At 41.3% G+C, this 12,820-nt stretch overlaps 1 protein-coding gene and 1 long non-coding RNA gene across 2 annotated transcripts in view; one reads left to right on the top strand and one right to left on the bottom strand.

Annotated features, from left to right (window-relative positions):
- LOC134935271 (uncharacterized) overlaps positions 1-12,820 on the top strand; it is a 74,297-nt gene that overhangs the window by 38,736 nt on the left and 22,741 nt on the right. The gene's annotated exons all lie outside the window — the stretch shown is intronic.
- Positions 3,408-12,820, bottom strand: part of LOC134935270 (bombesin-like) — a 34,046-nt gene continuing 24,633 nt past the window's right edge. Inside the window, exons 2-3 of the mRNA XM_063930434.1 lie at positions 12,128-12,291; positions 3,408-6,263 (exon numbers count right to left, since the gene is read on the bottom strand). Coding sequence (XP_063786504.1) covers positions 6,213-6,263; positions 12,128-12,291 — 215 coding nt within the window. The 3' untranslated portion in view covers positions 3,408-6,212. The remainder of the gene's footprint in view (positions 6,264-12,127; positions 12,292-12,820) is intronic.

The following is a 12,820-nucleotide window of genomic DNA, read 5'->3' as shown; positions in this document are numbered from 1 at the left end:
CTGGCTATTACTTTATGGAGGTCATTCCGAGTTGTTCGCTCGCAAGGCGATTTTAGCAGAGTTGCTCACGCTAAGCCGCCGCCTACTGGGAGTGAATCTTAGCATCTTAAAAATGCGAACGATGTATTCGCAATATTGCGATTACACACCTCGTAGCAGTTTCTGAGTAGCTCCAGACTTACTCGGCATCTGCGATCAGTTCAGTGCTTGTCGTTCCTGGTTTGACGTCACAAACACACCCAGCGTTCGCCCAGACACTCCTCCGTTTCTCCGGCCACTCCTGCGTTTTTTCCGGAAACGGTAGCGTTTTTTCCCACACGCCCATAAAACGGCCTGTTTCCGCCCAGTAACACCCATTTCCTGTCAATCACATTACGATCGCCAGAACGATGAAAAAGCCGTGAGTAAAATTACTAAGTGCATAGCAAATTTACTTGGCGCAGTCGCAGTGCGAACATTGCGCATGCGCATTAAGAGGAAAATCGCTGCGATGCGAAGATTTTTACCGAGCGAACAACTCGGAATGAGGGCCTATGTACTGAATGTTCTCCCTGTGTTTGCATGGATGTAGTGCAGGGACATAAGAGCTAAATTGTGTACGCGGTGAGACAGGCTCCTGGCACTGAGAGCCTCCACCATTTGTGCCTCCCCAGCCTCTGACCTCATCGCACATCACTGATACATACCCCCTGATGCCCACTATGTTTTAGGTCACATTTTAGTTTCCACAAAATTGTTATTGGCACAAAAAGGGCGTACATCCATAATCCCCACGATTTCCGCTGTTGAAACCGCAGTGCAATCACACTTTGAGTTTGAGATGGCAGGTGTGCCCTTTGCCTCTCTGACAACTGTCTCACCCCCTACACAATTTAACTCTTATGTCCCTGCACTACATCCATGCAAACACAGGGAGCTAAATGGGCAGTGTGGAGCAGGTATAAGATGGCTCACCCTTTGTGTGGCAGTAACATCTCACCTATAGTATAACTTCCAATTGAATCCCTAAGTATTTCCGGATTTCGTCTAGAGTTTCAATATGTAATCCCTCGATTTTGGTGCTTATTTCTTGGTTAGGCCTGACTCTTCTGATTCTGTGATGTTTTCTTAATATTGGATAGAATGCTCAATTCTGTATTTGAGGTACTATATTTTTATTTTTGCTTGCCTCTGATGCTCATTATTAGGGACTGTCTGTTAAGTCTGCAACTATGGTGGTCATTCCGAGTTGATCGCTAGCTGCATTCGGTCGCTGTGCAGCGATGAGGCAAAAATATGGTACTTCTGCGCATGCGTATGTGGCGCAATGCGCACATGCGGCGTACTATTACAACGAACGATGTAGTTTCACACAGGGTCTAGTGATGCTTTTCAGTCGCACTGGCTGCCGCAGAGTGATTGACATGAAGCGGGCATTTCTGGGTGTCAACTGTCCGTTTTCAGGAAGTGTTCGGAAAAACGCAGGTGTGCCAGGAAAAACGCAGGCGTGGCTGGGCGAATGCAGGACGTGTTTGTGACCTCAAAACAGAAACTGAACAGTCTGAAGTGATCGCAAGCGCTGAGTAGGTTTGAGCTACTCTGAAACTGCACAAAAAAACTTTGTCGCTGCTCTGCGATCCTTTCGTTTGCAATTCTGCTAAGCTAAAATACACTCCCAGTGGGCGGCGGCATAGCGTTTGCACGGCTGCTAAAAACTGCTAGCGGACGATCAACTCGGAATGACCACCAATGTTCCATACATGTATGACACCTGAAAACTTTGTACTTGTTTACCCATTTCCCCTTCCCTCCCCCTTTTCTTCTTTCTGTACTCTTTCCCTTTATAGTTTTTGGACTGTTAAAATTCAATAAAAATTGAATCTTATAAAAAAAAAAAAAGGTTTCCCCCCCAAAAATATGGTTTAACATTTTCAAAATCTTTGTGTTTATTCCCTGGTGTATTAAGATTGTCTATACCAAATTTAAATTTCGGATGTCAAAGGTACACAGTATTCTGAAGCATAGTCTACAATAAGCACCTTATAAAAAAGGGCTCATCTCCACCAGAATGTGCTATAAACAAACTCTCATAGTGGAATCTTTCTTACACACAGTGTCGCACCTGCTGGCGATTGAAGGGACGTGTGCGTTCCACTGAATCAGGCTGCGTTCCAAATGGCAGCCATCTTGTGCATGCGCTCCAGTGTGTTTGCCAGATAGGATGCTGTACTGAGGTTTATAAACTACAACCTAATACAATATTTATACACTGCAATATGGTGTTCTGGACTTTGCTGATGGATAGATAGATAGATAGATAGATAGATAGATAGATAGATAGATAGATAGATAGATAGATAGATGATAGATAGATAGATAGATAGATGGATAAGCCACCCAGAAAAGTGTGCAACTATCCCAAGCCAGCTGCTATCCTCACATAGCCGTCCACTTACACAGCAAAAGTGGGTGGTCTGATTGCTAGATGACGCAAATCACGTCATACTGACCCTGCATCCACTTCACATTGTCGGCAATGATCACATTGTGTAGTGGGTGCTGAAGCCATGATGATACGATTACCTGATACCGCCCACTTTCCAGTGACATATGCCCCTGCTGAGCTGACCTGGCTGCCCCCTCCCAGAGGGGACATCCAGGAAGTTGGTAAGTATGAATTGTTCTTGACCTGCTCCATCCATCACAATTGTAATTACTTTGTGCAGCATTTACAATTAAAGTGGAACAAAAAGGTCAAGCGCACCAGTCTTAATTAGTCTTCTCCCTCTGTATGTAGTGGATATGAATGGGAGAGGTGCTCCCACTAGCACTAATAGATCAGAGCATTGAGGGAAAGATTGAAAATGTGCTACACTGAATGGTAAAGAACATTTCACTCTTTGGTTGATACTCTAAACGTACAATTGCATTACTCTTTTCAATAAAACATTAACAGAATTTGCAGTAGCTTTCTTTTGGGCTTGCATTCAAACAGCAGTTGACAGCGCAGTTTATCTGTATTGAGCATAGGGATTGTTTATTTATAATTTTAATTTATTCACTAGCAAAGAATTAAACATTTTGTAAATTGTGATGTAAGAATAAGCTCTAATAGTTAATTGTAGTATAACCAGTCTTGTACTTCACTGGCAGAGGTACCCATTCATCTTCTACTGCAATTCTGGCCACATTGCAGATATTACCAAATTGCCCTTACCATTATTGTTTATTTTATTCCAAAATGTAAATTCTAAACAAAACAAACAATTAAAATCAAGTTTGGAACAAATGGAGCAAAATTAGTTATAAGTCTGGCCTAGAAAGTATAAAGTCAATTTTGAAAGTCCTAGTATTATAAAATGAGAAGAAAATGATTTTGTTTATTTTAATGCCATAATTTTAATAGGACATTTTTAAAAAGTATCGCTACACAATTTAAAATATAAAAATTCAGTCACATAACGTCACAGCATGGAAACAGCTTATGCACTGCAATACTCATTGCTTGCTTTATACACGGAGCCCTAAAAAGGTAACTTCCGTCTTTCCTTCATTTTTTGGGGTGTGTGTGTGTGTGGGGGGGGGGGGGATGAGAGAGGGGTTATTCTTAGTGTTCCATATATTTTAAATTTAACTTGCCATATCTTCAGCAGTAGGTATGCAGTACAGCATCTCCAGCCTTGGCAAGTGTTACAATAAGTATCCATGTTTGCGTTGTGCAGTAAAGACAGTGAATTAGCACGTATGCACAGAGCCATAACTAGGTGTGTACAGAAGGTGCATTGCCCACAGCACATTTGCCCTGTGGGCGCACCTTCTACATACACCCCGAGTGGCCGCACATTCCCCCCACCGACGGATGCTTCCCCCGCTCCTGCAGCTACTTGCAGCCCCAATCACCTGGTCTCCGCCTCCGCTCCGCACAGGGGGAGGCCAGTCACTGCACTCTAGTACAACCTGGGACCACCTCTCAGCATGGGCCGCCTGTCATCCCTGACCTCCGGCGTTCTCCACCGCGGCTGCCGCTTCCCCGCTGGATCCGCCTCCGTCAGGAGCAGGAGGTAAACACTGGGGAGGCACGAGTAGCTGGAGCCTGTCAGCGCTGCAGTAACCCGCAGTGCGGCTCCTTCTTTTTCAACAGATCACCTCAGCGGCAGCGCTAGCTTCGCTCACACTGCCACCAATGTCTCCGAGCCTAGGGCAGCAGTAGAACTGCATATTATAAACATTAAATGAATGTCTCTTTCTGTTTAACCCCCTCCTCTCCTGGATTAGGGTAAATGGGGCTGTTTAGGGGTAATTATAACACTGGGGCACCACATCTCCTTTTCAGTAATCACCTGGAGGGAAGGCAGAACATGCATACACACTACATTACTCTACACTATTCTACACTACACTACACTATGCTACACTACACTTCACTTCAGTACTCCACACTATGCTACAGTACACTTTACTACAGTACACTACACTACACCATAAGAGTAGGGAGGGTGATGTAAGGTGCTCTACCTGGCTGCCGTAATGTGTAAAAGGGGACGCTGTCTGCCGTAATGTGTAAAAAGGGGGACGCTGTCTGCCGTAATGTGTAAAAAGGGGACTGTCTGCCGTAATGTGTAAAAAGGTGACGCTGTCTGCCGTAATGTGTAAAAAGGGGGACTATCTGTCGTAATGTGTAATAAGGGGACTCTGCCTGCCATAATGTGTAAAAAGGGAATTCAACCTGGTGTAATGTGTAAAACGGGCTCTACCTGGTGTAGTGGCGCTACTGTGCGGCGTAATTTGAATAATGGAGACTAATGTGCAGCGTAATATGAATCTGTATTATTTTGTGGCCACGCCCCTCCCCTATGAAGCCATGCCCAATATATTTTGGGGCATGCCTACGTGCCCAGAGGCCATATTTTAAATAAGGGGGGGGGGCGCCGATGCTGTTTCTTGCACACAGCACTTAAATGTCTAGTTATGGCACTGCATATGCATGTACCATACTCAGAGACGTTTTAACAAAGCACACCTAATACCTGTCTGCCACCGTCTAGGAAAAGATGGCACATGCGCAGATGGTAGCCAGAGGCTTTCCTATCCCCATCTTTACAAAGTATTGCCTGAAAGATGGTGTACCAAGCAGCCCAGTAACAATGGAAGAGTGTGTACTGGGTGCATTGCACAGTGTATAGTGGGGTGTCCCTTGTGCCATGGGCCTGTGTACATATCCCATTATACATAAGTCACAGACCATACTCGCCAACAGGTGGAGTTTCTGGAGAATCGGCCTTTAATTAAAGGGGGAGATGTACTAGGCCTTCAAGAGTGATAAAGTGGGGAGGGATAAAGTAGCAGCCAGTCAGCGCCAAACTGCCATGTGTTTGAAAAATGACAGAAGCTGATTGGGTGGTAGTTTATCACTCTCCATTTTATCTCATTACAAGGCTTCGTACATCTGCTCCATAGTTTCTCAGAAAACTCCTTCCAAGGCATGATTATTACCTATAACCACCTGGTTTACTTGTAGCTGATTCAAAATTTGCAGTGTTCCCATTGGTTCTGCTTTTGGGCTCGTTATGGCACCCCAGCGGTCGGGATGCTGGCGGTCACATGACCTACAGCAGCATCCCAACATCGGAATGGGGAAGTATTTTTACTCTCCCCAGTCACCTACCATAACCCTCCAGGGGTGGCTGCTAGGGCTAACCCCCAGTGCCTAACCCTAACCCCCCTCTGGCCCTAACCATAAGGGAAACACAGATACTTACCTTCGGACTGTCGATGTTCTGGCTGAACGCATCCCCTGCTTTCCACTTGCTCTGAATAATTTAAACTCATGAACTAAGGAAGACCTTTAATTAGGAAGTGTTAAATGTATTTTTTATCACAATTTTTGAATGTGTATTAGATATTAATAGATTGCATTAATACAGAGAGTAATGTTATACGTTTTGTGCAAATAATGTCTTTTATTAATTTGTTCACTAAGAACACTGTAAAATGGCAGAAAATTATACATGCTTAAGGTGAGAATTACTACTTCAACATTATGAAATGAACTCTAAATTTTGAATGAAAACACTCTCATTTTCATTAGGATTTTCTTTTTATTTGTAAAGAATAGCCTTTGGAATGTCGGAAACAAGTTCAGTATCTCAGGCACAAGTATGTATGTATATATATATATATATATATATATACACACATATATAATGTATATTACAGGGAAATAAATATCTTCTTTACTTCTGGGACATTTTAAAATACTGCTCCAGAATTTTCCTTAGTATCCGCTGTAAAATAAAAGGAAAATAATTATTAGGGTAAAATAATCTAATCTGGGAACATTTCATTTAAACTGTTTTGTTTGACTCTCCTGCTCCCAAACTCATGACCTGTTCTGTTATTTTCCAAAGCACTTTGGCTCTTGGCTGGCGCTGTTTATTGAGGATTTACTTTTTATACATAATTAACATTGCTAATATAGTTACTCATTTGGACTTTAATAGTATAATATAATATACATTAATATATAATGATGATGATGATGATGCCACTATGAAATATAGAAAGTCTGGTTTACAGTACTAACCATTATAGCTTTGAGCTAATAATAACAATACTTGATACATAGTAATACAGGCCGAACTCCCTACTTTTAATAAATTACCAATAAAATTGTGATTTTATCAGCTATTAGTATTTGAACTTGCAAGCCCCTCTCAAGTGGAGTGATGTCCAACAAGAGTCTTCTGTCGCTTACTCGTTTTGCGTAGGAAACTGATGTATCAAGCAGTGAAAAGAGTGGAGAATTGGACCAGTAGAGAAGTTGCCCATAGCAACCAATCAGCTTTGAGGAAGCATTTTACATTCTATAAAATGGTAGGTAGAAGCTGGTTCTCCTCTGGTCCACTTCTCCACTCTTTTTCACTGCTTGATACATCAACTCCCGAGTGATAGTCATTACAACAACAAAATAACCCCTCTTAATTAAGGGAGACATTTCAGGCAATATTTTGACAGATCTTTACTGGGACAATGAGTAATTTGTGAAGAATTTTAGAAACAACATAAAATCAACGGGTTTTGTCGCAATTTTACATTGCTACTGAAGAAAATGCTAACTTCCCCACAGAAAATATTTACAATTACAGGAGTTCTTTGTATTTATTTAATTTTTTTAAATAAGCTCTAACCCTATTTCTCTATTTTTATTGCCTTTATGTTTGTATAATGTGACTATATAATAAAAATCCTGCTATAGGTGTTGCCAGCATGTTATGGTGGTAAAAGCAAGTCTACTTGCAGACATCATTAGTCAGTTGAAATACTGTACATTATGGTTATATCTCCTTCAGAGCTCTGAACTCATTATATAATTGTGATAATCCTCTCATAGTACAACAATTTGGGACATGGCACCCGGCAAAGCAAATACTTTAGTAATTGGTAAATGATGCATTGGGGTAAAACCAGCTTGAGAAAGAATAAAAAATAAGAACCCCCAAAGCCTGCTTTCTGTCATAACTGTGTACAGGCGGGGAAATCCACAATGCATGACCTGTTGAGAGGACCTTAGGAGAAAGTGCAGAATCTCTTGAATCTATGTAGTTTAAGAAGAATGTAACAATTGGAAGTCCTATTCAGTTAAAAATGTGTAAAGAGTTATAGATTACGTAAGAGATACATGATTGTTTATCTCTAGCATCCCTTTCTGCAGTAGTTATAGCTTATACACTAATTCATTAAAAGTCCTCTAGCTAACCATTTTCATTTTATAAGGAATCCATTCTTAAAATAGTTGAGATTGATTATGATTTAATTAAAAATAAAATGTTTAAGAATGATTATGAATAAATAAAATGTAAATGTAATGTAATTTTACGCATATATCCAAATAATGTTACATTATTATTATTATTATTATTATTAATAAATACAAATTGTTTTGGCATATTTTTTTTTTTCTTCTTCAGTATTTCATTTTCTTATTTTATGGATGCCAAGAGTCCCTATCTTTTTATGTGGATTCAGGTAAAAGATGATGTTAAGAGTGCCCACACACATTAATAAATCACCTGGTCCTGATGGACTTCACCCGAGGGTTCTTATGGAGCTTAGTTCACAACTAGCACAACCCCTATACTTGATTTTCAATAGTTCAATTAGATCAGGCATGGTATTGAAGGATTGGCATATAGCTGAAGTAGTGGCATTATTTAAAAAGGGATCCAAAAATCATCCGGGTAACTATAGACTGGTTAGTTTGACGTCTACAGTGGGGAAAATATTGGAAGGAATTCTAAGGGACAGCATACAGGAGTATCTACAGACCACTATGATTATTAGCAAGAACCAGCATGGGTTTGTGAGGGACAGGTCTTGTCAAACTAACTTAATTCGCTTCTACGAGGAAGTGAGCAATAATCTTGATCAGGGAAAAGCAGTGAATGTGGTCTACCTAGATTTTGCAAAAGCCTTCGAACCAGTGACTCATAGGAGACTGATCATCAAATTAAAGGAGCTTGGCCTAGGAAAAACTATTTGCACATAGATAAGTAACTGGCTTGATAGCAGGGTACAGCGAGTAGTGGTCAACGGGAAGTACTCAACCTGGTCCCCAGTAGTCAGCGGAATACCACAAGGGTCCATACACGGGCCACTACTGTTCAACATATTTATCAATGACCTAGAAATAGGCCTGGAAAGCACAGTGTCAATCTTTGCAGATGATACTAAACTGTATAAGGTAATTAATTCGGAATTAGATGTGGAGTCCATGCAGAATGATTTATCTAAACTTGAATTCTGGGCGTCTAAATGGAAAACGAGGTTCAAAACAGACAAATGCAAGGTTATGCATTTCGGGACTAAAAACAAACTTGCAGCCTACATATTAAATGGGAAAAGTCTAGGGGTAACAGTATTGGAAAAAGATTTGGGGGTACTCATTGATAATAGGCTTAATAACCATACCCAATGTCAAAGCACAGTAAAGAAGGCAAGTAAGGTGCTAGCTTGCATAAAATGGGGAATTGAGACAAGGGACGAGGATGTAATCCTGCCGCTGTATAAATCATTGGTATGTCCGCACCTGGAATATTGTGTTCAGTTTTGGGCACCACTGTATAAAAAAGATATCAGTGAACTCGAAAAGGGTTCAAAGGCGAGCTACTAAATTGATTAAAGGCCTAGCGGGACTGGATTACGAGGAAAGGCTTACTAGGTTGAATATGTATACACTAGAAAAGAAGCGCCTAAGAGGAGATATTATTAATATCTTCCAATATCTAAAGGGACATCACAAAGAGTTATCAGAGGAATTATTTATTAAAATAACACAGTTTAGGACACGTGGGCACTCGCTGCGGCTGGAGGAGAGAAAGTTCCGAACGCAATGGAGGAAAGGGTTCTTCACTGTTAGGGCAATAAGGATTTGGAATTCCTTGCCAGGGAAGGTGGTAATGGCGGACTCTGTAAATGGATTTAAAAAAGGATTGGATAAATTTCTGAATGAAAATGATATCCAAGGTTATAATATTTCAAGTATTAACGTGGTTAATCCGGGGGTAATATGAGTTAAAGTAGTTAACTAGTCATAAAACATTATTCAGCGGGTATGTAGAATCAACACAACTTAATACAGGTTGAACACGATGGGCAATTTGCCTCTATTCAACCTCAATTACTATGTTACTATTCAGTACAGTCATGTGGACCCCATGAACGACTGAATCTGTGGACATATACTGTATGTAAATATCAAAATTAACTTCAGTGCAGTCCTGTAACAGAGCGCAAATGCGCCCTGTGCTTCACCCACTCCACCCCTCTGGATGGCACCAGTATCATCATAATGAATCAACTGGGATGGCGGGCAGGTGGTTACATTAGCTCAGCTCAATAGATGTTGCTGAAAGCATCTTACAGCGCTCCATGCAGCACAGCAGCTCCCATGGCACTAGGGGAAAAGACACAGTGCTTCTCTATCCACACGGTGCGGGACTAGAGCTATGAGCAGGAGCAGGTACAGCTGGTACCACCACCAGCCAGCCACACACCCCTTCTTACGACCCTGCTTCAGTGTTTATTCAAATATCTGCATGGTAAAGTACAAGCGCCACATACCATGACTATGACCAATTTTACATTCTGAGTGATCTGATATTAATCTTTCTGAATGATCATAGTGGACCCTCACTTGATGCAGAAAAATATACATTAAGGGGGGAATTCAATTAGTTGTGGTAATTTACCATGGGCTAACTGATCTCCCGGGGCTGTTTAATTGTCTCTGAAGTCAGCCCACATGCTGCACGTAAAGTAAAATAGCTGTTTTCGATAGCCGCAGAAGTGTTAACACAGATGATTTAAGAAGTGAAAAAAGGGCTGTAATTGACTAGCCTGAAGCAAAAAAGCTTGAGGCTACCCCCATTTTTTGCCCACGTTCAATTATCAGAGCTAACTGAACTCCCACCTAAGGCTAACGTGTGTGCATAAAGTATTTATTTAGTATTTTAATACATACCTAAATGTACTTGGAGAAAAATAATAGTAAGTATTTATTGATGATATAATATGTTCTTTCATGGGGAACATGTATGAAAACAGCTGTACCCTTAACTAAAGAAAATGTGGTGTTACCCATAATAGCCAATACTTTCTTTCATTTTCTACATTGTAATCTTCTTAATTGTAGTACATTGACAGCTAAACTCTGTTTTTATATATGGTATCACTTTTCTTCAAACTGGGAACACGATGGCGGCTCTTATAGTTATTTGCTCAATTTTTATGTTTTTTACGTTTTTTTACTGTGTGATGCTGATTCAAACAGAAAAAATGCTTAAAAAGAGACTTCATAACTTATGTTCTAAAAAAGTTTTGTTTTATTGTGTTGTCAACTTTTTTTTTTAACATAACTCATGTTAAGGCTGAATTTCCTTTCCTCCTCTTTCATTCAAGATCCAAGCAGAGAAGCTTGCAGAATGTTATTTGAAAATAGGTGATATGTCCCTTTATCATTAGCTATAAATAAGACGGTTGTTTCTGGTTGTGATGAGAGTCACTCAGTCCAGTCAGGGCTGTCTTTTTGTATGGGCTCTTGCCCAAGGCCCCAGGAGTATAAGGGCCCTAGACTGATAGCTGAGGGTCCAGTCTTGCCAGGGGTACCAGATTTTTGAAAATCGGCCCTGGGGAACTGGAGATATCCAGCTTGAAATCAGTGGCCCCCATCCAAGCTTGTTAATTGCTCTTCCCAGCCAGATATCTCGGGTTCTGTCTGACTTAGAGTTTTTCTGAGTGTACACTCCAAAAGTTGTGACTCTCCCCTTTTGGTGAACACTGGCAGCTTGTCTCTACTATGCCCAGAACCAGAGATATCAGCCTTTCAGCAGCTGGTCCCTGCTCCAGCTCCACACGCCTAATATGCAGTTTTAGATTTTCGTTGGTGGATTGCTCTGGCTCCTGAACTCTGATCCCCAAGTCCCCAGCACCTTCTGAAAGGTGGGACTAGATTTTTATCGCATCCAAAGCTAAGAAATCTATTTTCAGGAACTTGAGATATCTGCAGTCAAGCAAGCTGCCCTCCCACTGGAAAATTATAAATATTAAGCCCACTCCACTATCCACCCCTCCCCTACTTATTAAACACCCCCTACCACCCTGGAAGTCATGTACCAGGGCTTCTTCATTCAGTCCAATGCCCCCTTTTACAGTTTAGTGTTCTCCCTCCCACCTCTTTCTGCAGATTAGTCCCATCTGTACAGTAAAGGAGTAATTAGCAGAAATTACTGCTCCAGATCCTACATGCTGAGCGGAAGATAGAACACCCCCTACCGCCCGCGGGACATCAAAGCTGCCGCTGATAGCACCCACCCACCCCTACTGCTGGAGGATGGGTAGGGGGCCCAGTGCATTGCTGTGCCCAGGGGCCTACACTGCTGTTAAGACAGCCCTGAGTCCAGTCTCATAAAAATTTGGGGATTTTTTTTAAGTCATCATTATTGCATTTATTTTAGTGCCTTGGGTAACTAATAACAGTGATAATATACATTATTGAATATACATGGGACACATCTTCTCTGGTGTGACACTTACTCTTGAACATTTAGATTGCATTATACTGTATAAGCACAGCTTAGTTTGCCCTATTTACCTGTGCACCCTGCAGTTGGTTGGGTGACAATGCTCTGTGCTGCTCCTGTAAGAGGGTGGCTCTCCGGCTTTCCATAGTGCGTGGAGGAAAGATAGCTGATTCCTCCAGATCTTGTTCACTCAACCTGTATGTGTCCTCAAGGCTCTTCTTACCCATGAAGTGTCCTGGCAAGGTAAGAGATGTGACACTCAATGAGGACATTAAAGCGAGTTATTTTTGTATTTTAATTTCACAATTACAGTGCTTTCAGACTATTCCACCTTTTTATACCTGTATTTATTTAGAAACATCCCCCAAGATGTTTGGGTGACTACTCATCCGGAAGGTTAATGGTGAAGAGTTGCAGCCAGCAAATAAGAAGCTAATCAACAGAGAACTGGAATATGGGGGATAATTCAGACCTGATCGTAGCAGAAAATTTGTTAGCAGTTGGGCAAAACCATGTGCACTGCAGGGGGGCGGGGGAGCAGATATAACATGTGCAGAGAGAGTTAGATTTGGGTGTGTTCAAACTGAAATCTAAATTGCAGTGTAAAAATAAAGCAGCCAGTATTTACCCTGCACAGAAACAAAATAACCCACCCAAATCTAAATCTCTCTGCAAATGTTATATCTGCCCCCCACCCCCACCCCGCAGTACACATGGTTTTGCCCAACTGCTAACAGATTTGCTGCTACGATCAGGTCTGAATT

Source organism: Pseudophryne corroboree, chromosome 6 (genome assembly GCF_028390025.1).
Source record: "Pseudophryne corroboree isolate aPseCor3 chromosome 6, aPseCor3.hap2, whole genome shotgun sequence".
In the NCBI taxonomy this organism is placed as follows: domain Eukaryota; kingdom Metazoa; phylum Chordata; class Amphibia; order Anura; family Myobatrachidae; genus Pseudophryne; species Pseudophryne corroboree.
Note: the sequence above shows the minus strand (reverse complement) of the source record. Positions and strands in the feature narration are given on the sequence as shown.